This window comes from Anser brachyrhynchus, assembly GCF_964034855.1.
Source record: "Anser brachyrhynchus genome assembly, chromosome: 5".
NCBI lineage: Eukaryota > Metazoa > Chordata > Aves > Anseriformes > Anatidae > Anser > Anser brachyrhynchus.
Window position 1 is genome coordinate 50,106,558 of NC_137699.1, and position 14,242 is coordinate 50,120,799.

General features: G+C 40.4%; 1 protein-coding gene across 4 annotated transcripts in view; it reads right to left on the reverse strand.

Annotated features, from left to right (window-relative positions):
* The window catches only part of BTBD7 (BTB domain containing 7), a 57,142-nt gene that overhangs the window by 14,467 nt on the left and 28,433 nt on the right, over nucleotides 1–14,242 (reverse strand). For all 4 annotated transcript variants that reach the window (XM_080594231.1, XM_080594229.1, XM_080594230.1 and 1 more), the window contains exons 4-5: nucleotides 3,040–3,248; nucleotides 1,736–1,811 (exon numbers count right to left, since the gene is read on the reverse strand). In XM_080594231.1, coding sequence (XP_080450357.1) covers nucleotides 1,736–1,811; nucleotides 3,040–3,248 — 285 coding nt within the window. The remainder of the gene's footprint in view (nucleotides 1–1,735; nucleotides 1,812–3,039; nucleotides 3,249–14,242) is intronic.

The window sequence follows — 14,242 nt, forward strand, 5'->3', positions numbered from 1 at the left end:
AAAGAACAACAAGAAATAGTAATTTTACACCAAAGTTTAAATAAGAAAGCAGAAGCTACATGGCTTACAGGAAATTACAAAAGAGGAAAGAAGAGTCTAACTGAAACTCGACGGCTCTTATCAGCATTGTTCCACAAAACCAGTGTATGCTCTAAAATCTGATATGAAACATCAGTGGAGTCAGATTCCATTTCTATGAGCATGGGTGATTTGTACAGCTGTCACTTTCAAAGCTTAAGACAGGAAGAAAGCACTAAAGTAGTGTCTGGGTTAAATGACCATAAAACTCAGGTAGAGTTACTTGATGAAAACATTTGTGCCTAGCTGCTGGCCGTTCCCCCGGTGACTCCCTCTTGCAGCTCCTCTTTTCTTCTACAGCAGTTTTCAGAAACTTATTTTCTACAAATTAAGGCCTGAATAGACCACTGGGGCAAGTTATTCTAGCCTCACAGGGTAAACCACCCTAGTAACAGCTGTATCACAAACAAATTGCTTTCACTTTCACACACTATTTATGCCAGCAGTGGGTACATACCTGAAGACCACAAGGTGACACCATATGACACTCCAAGGTCATTCTCTCTCTCACAGGTAACTACCTTCACCTGTATTTTAAGTATTGTGCCCAACCTGAACGTGACTAACTTCACTCCTTAAGGACACCTGTCAATCATCCTCCATTCATGACAGGCTGCTCAAGTTCTGGACAGAGCATATTACCATTTTTCAACGTTTTCCAGTATTTGACTGATGCCACCATGCATTCAGATTGCAAAACAGGAGTGTCAGTGAGGAAGCATCTTACATTAAGACAAAATTACTGGAGTAAATTTGGTCCCAGTTTGAAAGAACTTGGCATAGCTCTTATTTCTGCTTTTGTACACCACATTATCCAACGATCCCAGGAAACAGAATGAGCTATTTACTTAACGAACACTACTGATCACAAAGCTGTGCAATTACTCCAAACAAGCAGCTTTCTCTACCAGTCCAGATCTGTGACAGTTTAACCAGCTCCGTTATGTTCCAACATGCTAAAATCAAACGTGAAATCTAGTTCTAAGGACAGAAAGCTAGTATTTATTCAGATCACTAAAAAATCCATCTTTTAACTGCGTTTTTGTTTTATCTCATCCAACGTATCCATGAAAAACAGTTATATCACAAGCAATAACAATGGATTTCAAAAACATGGCAAGCCACAGCCATCCTGCTCCTCACAGCTCCCCAAGCAGGGTACAGCAGGTTGCCCCTAACCACATCCAGTCAGGTTTTGACCATCTCCATGGACGGTGACCTGATAACTTCCCTGGGCAGCCTGTTACATTGTCTAACCATTCTCACAGTAAAAAAAAGTGTTATTATATTTAAATTGCATTTCAATTAATGCCTCATTGCCTCTCATCCTGTCACTGGGTGCCAAGAGAAGAATGTGGTTATGTTTTCTTTACTTGCTGCCATTAGGTATTTATAGACATTGCTAAAATCCCCCCTAAGCATTTCCTCCTCAACGCTAAACAATCCCAGCTCCCTCAGAATTATTGTTTTCATTTTTTCTGGAGAAAAAGTATTTCTGCTTTTTCCTCTTCAAAACATTCTAGTGCTTCTGCTTAGTTTTGACCACACAAGACAGAGTAGATTAAGTTTTCTTAAATTACAGATTACCAACAAGAAAGGGACTTCCATACATTTTGCTTTATTTGATTTGGTAGTATGTGGTTAAAAGGATCCTCACCTCGGTCTGCTATTCTCTTCATTAACTGGTGTTCACCCCATTTAATTAGATATTTAAGAATATCTTGTTCACTTGCCTGGTAGAAAGAGAAAGTCAACAATTTGTATATGATTAGTTTAAATCACAGACGCCTCTTTCACAGATAAGAAGAAACAACAACTGTACCAAAATAAGTATTTTTACTTTATGATCTGCTATAACACTTGCTCAAAATATTTTACAGTAGTACTACTGGTGTATTGCCACCATGATTCCTAGATTTGTCCCTTATTAAATCCCCAGGAATTAAAACAAAAATTATTTCCACAGAAAGAAAACTTGAGGCCAGTATGAAAACTTACATGACTTAAATCTGAATTATTAGAGTTAATTGAAAGGGCAGTTCCAGCACTGACTGTTGTTTGAATCTTTTGTACATTTAACAATACATTATTTGCACAGACTCATAAGTTATAGTAACAACCAAATGTGATACATGATAATCTCAGTGAAGAGACATATTTAATTATACTATGAACAAAGCACATTTGTTTAGTTTATACCTACATATACACTAACCAAACATTTTTAGAGGAAAAAATCAGACTGAAAAGTAAGTTTTTACTTTTGTAACAACTAGGTTTAAATAATCTCTAACACTCTGTAGTTTAAAAAGCAATACCGGGACACATATAATTTTAAAAATCCTATCTTTACACTATATGGCTGGTCATCATTAAAGATATCTTTCTTGAACAGATACAGCAGCAAAAAAAAAAAAATCAAAAGCACAAGTTTTCTATTATTCAGTATGGTGTCCTCTCCCTAAAACCACTGAAGTCAACAAAAAAAAATCTGCAGTACTTGTCAGAAAAGTTATTTTTGTGTCTTCCCGGAATAAAATAAATTAAGCCTTCTGAGCGATTAATTTATTAGCTCTCACTGCCCCCAACCAAGATCTACATTGTTACAGCGTTAAGTATTACCACCACATCATTTTTTACAAAATGCTTTAACATGCAAAGCAAATGTTAAGTTCAGAAATGCTCCATTTAAAATAATTTGCAGCTGTTTCTAAGCTATTATTAGGCTTCTAAGTAACAGCATATACCACCAGCTTGTGTTGTGTTATAAGCCAAGAACAAAACAGTTTTCTTAATAACTACTTCAATTTCATTTTTTACACGTTAAAAAGAAGTGCTTAGCATGCATACAAAGCCAGCTCCTGACTACAATTTAAGATGGGCTACTCACAAATGCTTCTAGTAATGGTATCACATATCCTGCTCCAAGCAGGACTAGCTGTATTCTGAGCTGCAGATTACCTGTAAATAGTCAGACTGAATCGCTGTAAGCAGGTGGTCCTTGCTTAGTTCATAGAAGACATCTGAAGTCATGACCTGGGTAAACTCCTCACAGAGGAAATGCAGCGCCTGACGATGCACCCACTTGGAACCGTATGGCTGAGAACTCCACTTCAGAATGGCAATTAAGGTGTCTAGTGAAATGCTCTCAGCAATAATATCTTCACAGCCTAGGAAACAAAAGCAAAAAAAAAAATCAATAAAGTTGTTACAGAGACACTTTGATCCTGAAGAAATAATACAATTGTCAAAAATACGTAATATAAAGGATCATACGATTCCCATCAGAGCTACAGTGAGAGTAAAACCAGAAGTGCCATACAGACCAAGATTTGCAAACGGGGTTAAATTCTGACTGAAAGTCTAATGTATTTTTAATTGTGGTTTAGGGATTCCAACTACAGTCATTTACCCTCTAAAGCCACATGAAACTCTTTCTGCTGGTACGCTAAGATGAATGACTGGAAGAAAGCTAGTTCAGCTATATTAGGAAGCCCTTTGATTAACACACATTACCTGTGTGTTTTTAACTCACTTTAAAGTCACAAGTCTGAATTTGAGTCATTACAGCAGATTCAGAGGCATACATAAACTGTAACACCAGTGAGATTTTTGCCAGTATCACTTTGCATACGGACTCTCCTGAGACAGACCATGCAGCAGATCAGAAACAAGAGCTGTGACATGTTGCTGATACTCTGCTATTCAGCGCAGCATGAGGGCAGCAAAGCATAATTTTGTGACTAGCAGCAAAGGCAGAAAGCAGTGAGCAGTTGCTCTAGGCCACCATCCTGGCCTCCACACCAAACACGGCACAGAGGGGTGCCAGGGCAGAGAGCACCTCTTCAGACAGGGAGCCACAGAGTGAAGTATGCAAGAGGCAGGGGCTCAGACGTGTGTCGAGCCTGCTACACCTTCTCTGCACCCACTGCTGCATTAGGAGTTACTCCTTCACAGAGTACGTGTCTTCCAAATACACGACAGGATATCTTCCCATCCTGAAAGGAGATGGAGCAGATGTGGAAGAAGTCAGGGGAGACGCACTGCAGGAGGGCTGAAAAACACTGTTAGTCAGGATTACTGCACTAAGACAGGCTGCACCACAATGCGAATAACTTCAGTGCCCAGCAGCACTGTGCTGCTTTCACTTGTACATCTGGCTTAGATATTCACAGAATATGATTTCTATTTGCACTACAAAGATAGCAACTTGAAGAAAAAAATCCTGTGCTAGAATTATACATTCCAGTCTCAATCCACTATCCATTACAGCCACAAAATTATAGCTGTACTCAGGCCTGTGAGAGGTTCCTGGATGGCTGAGAGCAGCACGCTTACAGTGCAGTTCTTTTACTTCTTACACATTATCATTTATCCTCTGTTTCAGCAACATGAAAGAATTAAATCTTTGACTGTTGTTTAGAGAACTGAATCTCGTTACTGAACTCTTGGGTGAAGAAAATGTTTAGCTTGGTAATCTTAACATTTGTCAAGACAAAGACCAGAAAGACTCATGGTGCTACGTACTTCAAACTGGTTGCATACATGCAAAAAGATCCCAAAACACCAGCAAGTAACAGAACAAAAAGAAAATCTTACTTTTCTACATAGGCCAGCATATAGTAAGCGCTGACTCATTCACACTATTAATTGCAACAGAAATGAAGTCATTATGGAGTAACAAGTAAATATGCTATTTCAAACAAGTAGAACTCTATTTGCTAAAGTACTATTTAGAAGCAAAATCACTGAAATGGGAAACTTAAGCAGTAGAGGAGAGAAAGTACTAGGAAGCAACAGGTTAAACAAAACACAAAGGAGGTCACAAATTTGTCTGTCCTATCACATATGTGCATTTCTACTTAATAGTATAAAAACAGCATGTTAATTATGATATATGATATATATATAATATTCCAACATTTATTTTTTTCTGAACTTATAAGTACAAAAAAAGAATACAGTGAATGATATATACAGTCAGTGCTCAGCGAGAACATTTGCAGCAAATTCCAGGAACATGTCTGGATGTATATGTAGTTTTGGAAGCAGTTTTTATTTATTTTCCAAGGTAATTTAGGAGAATAATGCCTGCATCCCCCAGTATTAATATAAATTAGCCAAGCTTATAATTGAAATAAACTTTCTTCAACAAGCACTTGGGATGATTTGTATTTCTACATTTCTACCTGATTTGCTTCAGAAAAGACCATATATCAATGCAGCCACTGCCAAAACGTTTAACAAATGCATATACACTTCTGGAAGACATATTAAAGGTCGCATTATGCTATTCATCCCATGTTAGGCTCTCCATTTTTAGGCTCTCCATTTGTTTTTGTCAAAGGCAAACGTATGAGTCATGTTCCACTGCACCTGTTTAATCCTCGACCATTACTGAAGTAATACAGTACTTCTCAAACTACCTCTGACCATTACGTTACACATCATTACTACTAAAAATAAGGACAGATGACTTACTACAGATGTGGACCTCTAATCTGCAGAGCAAGGATCGGCCTAAGTGAGCAGTAAACATGCAGCTCAGTTTGTTTACAGTAACTCAAAGCATCTACACGAATGACAGCAGAGGATCAGAACCACTCTCTGAAATACTCTATTTGGCTTTTGGTAAGTGTTAGAGAAACTGCCCTCCTGAGATGTGGGAATTCCCCAGAAGCCCAGCAGATAAACCTCATTTTGTATTCCTCAAAAATTCCACTCAGGAACCCAAAAACTGGTGTTTAGGAAAAAGCTACTTTAAAAAAAAAAAAGCTCAAAATACTTCAGCATATGTCAGAAGTATGAGTAAATGAAGTCTGGAAGCTTTCCACTTCACAGTCCGTTTCTACTTACAATTCTACTTACATTTTCACTTGTGTCGTTAATGGCTGACCTAGCATTGAATAGTCTCTATCTCCCAAACCTGCCCTCCCCAACCAACCATTTTATCTTCCCTTTTGGGTCTCAAAAAAAAAAAAAAAGAAGAAAAAACCTTAAGCTAGCAACAGACTTGACAATGCCAACAAAAGCTAACCAATCACTGGAATGACCAGTTACAGTATGCTTAAAAGAGGAGTTAGCTTCCCTAAATAAGAAACATACAGTTTGAAACAGTTCCTTAAGGCCACCTGTTGTGTTGCACCAAGTCTCACCCTACTAAATCCTATCACAATTTTTTGCACATTCTAATTATTCTGTTTGCATGCAAGCTGATTTCAGCAGATGATTACATCCCCTCAAGTCTAAAGAGTACACGTAAGGAGCATTCCGTTTCAAAGGCAGTTCATGGGCCCATTCACCGAAATCAGCCACAACAAAACTCAAGCTGTAAGCACAACGAGACTTAACCCACAGTGAATGCCTTTCATAGCATTTCCTCATCCAGCATTTATTTTTGAAACAATAGGAATGCTGTCCCTGCAAAGATGGAAGACTATGCATCCACAAGAAATGCAGTTCTGAGGATCCGAGCACTACCGATTTACAAAAGCAGAGCATCAGCTCAGCCTCATTTCTGGGAAGCCTTTTTGCACAACTACCAGCAATATGACAGGAGATGAAAAGCTCATTTAGGATGCCTAAATGATGAAACAGTCATTTTCCCAAGTATTTTTATCAACGTGTCAGAACAGTGGGCATGTTAAAAGTACTTCTTCTGAAGCAAGCATGAGGTAATAATTAAAGTGTTTTCTGAACATCTAAATAAATTAGGGCAACCCAATTCTAGCTATGGAAGGAATCCAATCCTTTTCCTTGGCAGAAGGTTTTCTTGCTTTAACAATCAGCCACTTGGCAAAAAAAGCCATCATCTAATAGCCACAATATTGTTCTTCACAGAGGAATAGAGCATTTTTTTCCTATGAGTGCTGTTTTATAATATTCAGGCAGCAACAGCCTTTCCAAGATCTATTTGCAATGTCCCTAAGTGCTCTACCCCAATCTGCGACCATTAGCATCTTCCAAAGATCTTTCATTTCTTCAGACTCCAAGACGAATGACTATCTCCATTCTGGACAACTGGGGCTTTCGTGCCCTCTTTTTGCTGGATGCCAATAGCCATAGGTCCTGCCTACAGACAAATCCTTTCTGCTTCCCCAGTTCTCTCTCAAACACGATTCCACAGCCCTTCCAAGCAGGAACAGCTTGAGCCCCTGCTCAGCATACTAACTAGCAGCTTGGGATCTTATCAAGACAGTTGACAGACCTACCAAAAACAAATTACATGCCCTCAACAGTTAGCAGAAGTGGGATTAAGACAAGATCTTCCTACAGAGTTGTTAGCTTTATTTAACTCATTTTGTAGTGGAGACCTTTCCCCTTAAACTTATGCATACCAATTAAGCCAAGAAAACCTAAATTAAAAAGAATTCATCTTGACAACAAAACAGGATCTAGAGGCTATTAAATGGTTTCTAAAGTTTGTCACCTTAGAAGGGACCATGCTGACAACCAGGACCCATGTTTTTGAATCTGCTGGCACACAGAAAACAGCCCAAAGGCATGAGTCACAGCTAGTCTGGACTACAACGTATCCAACGTATCTGGAAACTCCAGAGACACGTCCCCCTGTACTCGGCTCTGGTGAGGCCGCACCTCGAGCACTGTGTTCAGTTTTGGGCCCCTCGCTACAAGAAGGACATGGAGGTGCTCGAGCGAGTCCAGAGAAGGGCAACGAAGCTGGTGAGGGGTCTGGAGAACAAGTCTTACGAGGAGCGACTGAGGGAGCTGGGCTTGTTCAGCCTGGAGAAGAGGAGGCTCAGGGGCGACCTTATCGCTCTCTACAGTTACCTTAAAGGAGGCTGTAGAGAGGTGGGGGTTGGTCTGTTCTCCCACGTGCCTGGTGACAGGACGAGGGGGAATGGGCTAAAGCTGCGCCAGGGGAGGTTTAGGTTGGATGTTAGGAAGAACTTCTTTATGGAAAGGGTTGTTAGGCATTGGAATGGGCTGCCCAGGGAGGTGGTTGAGTCGCCATCCCTGGAGGTCTTTAAAAGACGTTTAGATGTTGAGCTTAGTGATACGGTTTAGTGAAGGACTTGTTAGTATTAGGTCAGGGGCTGGACTAGGTGATCTTAGAGGTCTCTTCCAACCTAGATGATCTGTGTCATCCATGAGCATCCTTGCTGTTCTAACCAAATTCCTGATTGGAAGAAAAAAGACATTTGCTCAGCCTCCTTCCCATGTCTTACAGACCCAAGGATGCAAATGTATCCTGTACTAAAGAACGTTTAACAAGAAGGCTGCCCATACTCACAGGCTGGTCAACTAGTCACAAAAGCTAACCTCGTTGCACACTGGAATTAAACCAGACTACCCTCCTCTTACACTCCACACCTCCTGTTCTTGCGTTTCAGTGGCACTTGGGTGGCCATGCAGTGTACCAGTCAACTCATTTCTGTCAGGTATGCATCCACATCAGATCCCTGGCTGCACAAACCATGTGGGAGGCAGGGCAGCAGTACCACTTCTGGCAGACAAACCAATCTGTGTCAGATTCAAGCGACCTCACATAACTCAAGACAATTCACAGCAATATGAATTTAGGTTGTCCACAGCAGTAGGCAAAACATCACCTATGAAAACAGTAAGAGCAAGTCAGAAGAGTTAGATGGGCTATTAGTTTTCTGTCTGTACTATTATCTCATAAGCAGCAATACAACAACCTGTACTTTCCCATAACTGTATTGGGCAAAGGGCATCTTCTCTTCAGCATCCATTTCTGTCACATTTTGGCTAGCCCAACAGTTACAAAACAAGGTAATTTCAGTGGCTTGACTTTGCCAGTTGATTAACTCTTAGCTTCAACTCATTTTAAAGATTTTTTAAACCATTTGAAAAAGATAGAAAACTGCTAAAACTTAAGGCAGCTAGAAACCTCTAGCATTCCTTTAAGACAGAGAATACGGCACTACAGGGAAGAAATGTAACCTGATGCCAAGGCAACAACTTGCAGGTGCATTTCCCCACACACATACTGTAGGACTCTGAGGCAAACAAGTTTTAGTTACTTAGAGGTAAAAAATGACACGAGTGTTGTGCAGAAGAGAAAACAAGACCTAAGCAGTGCTGGAGATTAAGGAGTCTACAGACCTTAACAGTCAAACACTTCTGAAGTCTATTGTGAAGTTCAGTACCTCTTTTGAGGTACTTTTAATCCCTCCATTGATTTGTCTCAACACAAAAGAATAAAAAACGTTTGTGTACTCCCATCCTTGAAAAGCTGAATTCAAAGCAACACCTGCTATAGACCTGGTAATGCATATGGTAGTATTTCCTAATTCAAATACTGAGCTGGCTTGACTTTATAGCACTTCAGATGGTTAAAACAAATACAAAACATGAACTGAAGGTTAGGACAGGCAGCATTTTGTGTTATGCTAACTAACTTTCCACTGTGAAAACTCAATAAATTACGTCAACTCCAACACAGCATATCATGCAGCCATTTGAAATACTAAATTAGGGAGCAGATGAAAACGATGCAACTTGTGTAATTTAAAAATACTTGGATATTGCTGTCAAATTAAGGCTGTTAAGCCTTCTAAGATTTTTTTGAAGTTATAAGTTTATTGAAGTTATAAGTTTAGCCAGAAATTTAAAAATTGTTACGTTTAAAGGTATTCGCATTTGTGGCAAAACACTTTTTAACATTTCCTCTGCCAAACAAAGAGAACACTCACTCTCCTGCTCCTACCCTAAGCACAGGGCATGAATTTAGGAAGCCTGAAATCTGCTTTTACATCCTTGGCTTCTTGCAGTCACCAGTTGGTAACAGCCCTTGACTGGGCTGCAGCATTCCTTAAAAAAGCATATTCAGCAGCAGGCAGCTTAGCTGATTCAGCTTAAACAGAAAACAATCGTGTGTCAGAAACAAAAGGCTGTCAACTCAACCATAACGAAACAGAGGGAAGAACTTAACATGGGAACAATGAAGGGCTGAGGGAGGCTGAGCTGATGTTCCCAGGGACTACTGACCAGTGATGCCTAGTAGCATTACTAGCCATATACTTCCTAGAAAATAGGTGACAAACCCTGAAAGCAGTGTCCAAATCTGTTTCTCTGCAAAAATTTGTTTGCAACATCACAATTGCGTGTTTAATTGGGCATGTAATTGGCCAACTCTGCAAAATTCTTTATCCTTACATATAATCCTGACTAATGATACTGTACGAAAGATTTTCTGCTTTCTGAACTTTCCCATTTTCATCTCCTTAATGTAAAACCTTAGTAATAATTTCAGGCTTGAGTACAAGTGAGTCATGGTAAGGAGATAAAAGGTCAGATTTATGGTAATATTTACTTCTTCATATTCCATTTATTTTATAGTTATAAGTCCCAGACTAGTTCCTTTGAGCACTTACACTGCACTAATATAACTAACATACTTGCTCTAATCTTCCCACAATACATTTGTGTGTATTTAATACAGCTACTGTGGGCTTCCTGGTGCTTCACGACTTCAGTACTGCTGAGATCAAGGGTACTTTTGATGTCAGATGATATCTGCCTCCAGATCAAAGGCTGTGCTCCTGAATATGACTATTAAAATAAAGTTTCTTTTTATTCTTGTCAAGGGTAAAGTAAACACCTAAAAATAAAAGGAAAGAAATGCATAGCTAAAAGTCTGAAATTATTTTCTTTAATTTAGAAAACTTTTTGCAGTCTTTCTTCTACCTCTTGATTCCCAGGCAAGACCACTACATAGGGTCCCAGCACCCAAGAACCTGCAACAGAAAAGATGTATTGTGCCGCCACCTCAACGGGACTACTTGTGGTAGTCAGCACTAGGGCCGAGGTGCACGCATTCAACGTAGATGACCAACAATTACGATACTGGAGTCAAAGTTCTCTGAAACAGCAGTACATGTGGCAGTGCGGTAAAGCTGGAAGGGGGATTGTTTTAACCATGCACAGGGAATAGGATTAGGGAAGTGATCTGGTTTTAATAATGGTGCTATCGAGGAGGACGGGCTAAGTGATTTTACACCCACTTTTGTGAGCCAGTGTGTTAAAACAATCACCAGTGGAGTTGTGAGAGCAGCAAGACGACAAAAGCAGGAACAGGAGTACAACAGGCAGAACACAGCAACATTCCCCTGAGGGCTGTGCTCGAGCATCGTGGAGAAGGCTCTAATCCACACAGCCTCTGCAAAAGCAGTTAAGAGCTTCACTTCCTCATAGTTAGCAAATAGTGCAGCATGCCTAATAACGGTTTCTGGGTTATTAGGTACAAATGGGTTTTGGTATGACGAGACCTACAGATGAAATGATTGCTGATTAGTTCATTTATTCATATTACTTCACTGAAAGACCCAATCCAACTTCTTTAGGAATATAAATGATTTACAGTGATCATTAAGTCAAGCTGAAGCCAAGTAAATTCTAAATGGGCCTGCTTTACTTGGACAGTAAAGATTCTATTCTTAGCACGTACCCAAACCATCACTGACTTCATCACAGGGAAGCAATCTATTAAATACAGTTAGAAAAGGGAGCATGGCTGCGTTAGGAACAGGATGATTTCCATAGAAAGAGTCAAAGCTGAATCATTGCTGAAACTGATGAAGAACGACATCTGGATACTCAGAAGGGACCCCGAAGACAAATCAAGCTAAAATCAGCTGGAAATAAATTAAAAAAAAATGATCAGAAGCTTTAAAATCCATCAATTCCACTTGACACTCAGCTACAAATATCCAGCCAAAATCGGGTAAAGTGAGCAAAATGAGTTGGAAAGAGTATCCAGACCTGAATATAATGAACCCAAAATATTTTGCAGGAAACCAGGGAGACAAGCTTTAGCATATTTGGAATTGGCCAGAATGAGCGAGAACTTGAGCTGGGGTGTGTGTGGAAGCCTAGAGAAGAAACTTAAGACATTAGCTACCGCAAAAGCCAACCGATGAGATCGGTCACAGAACCTGGGTGAAAGTGACGCCTGCAGCCCAGCGGAGGAGAAGAGCACTGTCAGAGGACCAAGCTGGGAGACTTAACGAGAATTGCCTGCCCAGCGGGCCCCAGCCACTACACACAGTGCTGTCTCTTCCAGCATCGCTCTGCACAACGCCTGCAAGTCAGGTGTCTGAGTGACAGCTTCTAGCACAGAAGCGTGCGAGCTGTGAATCAGGGAACGGGAGGGTCACTACTCATGTGGAGACTCATCTACCTCACGTGAAGTATTACACCTGCTAGGGGAGGACAAGGTACTATGGTATGTACTGAGATAAGGTGTGATCGCTGCTGAAGCACATATTTTAAACGATCTGCTAGTCAAGTGCAGGCATTTGTTTTTTTCCTGATCTAATAAGCTTCCTTTTAATTTTGATTATAGGATTAAACCATAGCAATTCTTTAGTGCCAGCACAGTACAGTTTGACCTAAGCATGAACTCAGCATGCTAATTCAGTATGAAACTGCTGCATACTGATTTCACTGGCATGTGCAGATTTTCTACAAACTGCTTACCGCTTTCTCCTGCATCTAGGTAGCACAGCATCCATCCATAAAATCATAATTAAGTTATCAACTGGAATTTCAGTGTCTGAAGGGGTAGCTGGGGGGGGGGGGGGGGGGGAGAACATCCAAATTCGTTTGCTACTGTTGCATAATATAGCAAATTTCAATCCTTCCCTGATTTTACTGCATTTTTCCCCTAAGGATAACAGCCTCCCACCCCCACGCTCTACTTCACCATTACACAGCTCACCATTTTCGTGGTCAGGCACAGATTTACCAGACAAAGAAGAGACCTGATGGCCACTGCATCCCTGCACCTACTGTCAGTCACCATCCCCAAAAAGCTCACAGCTCAGGCTCACCCAGCAGGGACCACGCTCCCACGGTTCCAGCCACCACTGGGCGGTGCTGCTGCAGCTGCGGGAGCCTCTCCTTGCCCTCCCTCAGGGTGGGCAAAAACCCTTCAGTTAGGAAAATCTAAGATCTTTTCCCACCAACTCATACAACATATTTTAAGGCAAGTACTGACCCACAGCACATTACTGAGGAGCACTGATTTACGACACACTGATCTGTTTTGAGTGAAGTTATGCTGCTCCTTCAGAGCACCTTCAAATTCCTCAGTTGTTCCAGTTTGGATTTCCAATCTGAGGGAAAGAATTACACCCTGTTCATTTATGAAACAGTGAATAATTATTCAGCGTCTTAGTGAGGGTTTCATTCACAGTTTAATTCCCTCATTAGCATTCCCTGCGCACACTAAATCCTTTTAGCACTTGTATAAGCGCATGCACCAAAATAATCAGACACTGAGAAACTGTACACTTGCAGCACCTTCCTCATTTCAACTCATTTTCCTTTCTTGCTTTCAGCTGATCTATGAATTATCCTGCTCTCAAGTAGTATAAACTTGGATGTATTGTATAGGAATGAATCCAACACTGCTTCAACTATAGTAAAACTCTACGCCTCTCCTGCATTCTGTTTAATGTTAAGTTTCTAGGTGTACTTAGAGGGAAATAACAACAAAATCAAGTCCAAGGATACCTCATTCTCATTCTGTGAGATATCTCAGAAAGGAACTCTCCCGTTTCCTGGCGGTTTTATTTCAGCAGGATTATTCCAGCTTCCAGCATCATTTGAAAATTAGTTTCCTAACACCAGCCTCTAGGGAAGATACAATAGTTACTGATTAGTTTCCCATATCTTCTATCAAAGTTAGATGCAGCTCCCTGGAGAACCTATTGATGGTTTGAAGAAACTGGGTATGATCTCCTCACACAGTGCTTATAGCTGCTGTTATCTGTCCATCCCCTCCTTAATCTTCCTAATTTTAAGGAGGTTAGTTTGATAGTTTATAATACAAAAAAAAAAATCAATCTTGTCAAGTTTAATTTGATAGCTAGAAGTTACAGATGTACAGATCTACTGTAGAAAGTTATTTCCTTAAAATTAAACTAGCTTAAGCAAATCACGTCACTGATCTCAGGGAATTCCATTCTCAGTTTCTCACCTCAAAAGTAAAATTATCACACCCCACCATCAAGGTGAGAAGCAACTGCAATATCTCATTACGTACGGCATAGCCACGAAATAGTTTGAATCCCGACAGGTAAAAGAGCAAGCAATGCTCAGGCCACCACAGGAGGTATCAGTTCACCAACCATGCTCTGCAATCTCATCCTACAACAACCCTGGCCAGCCCCCA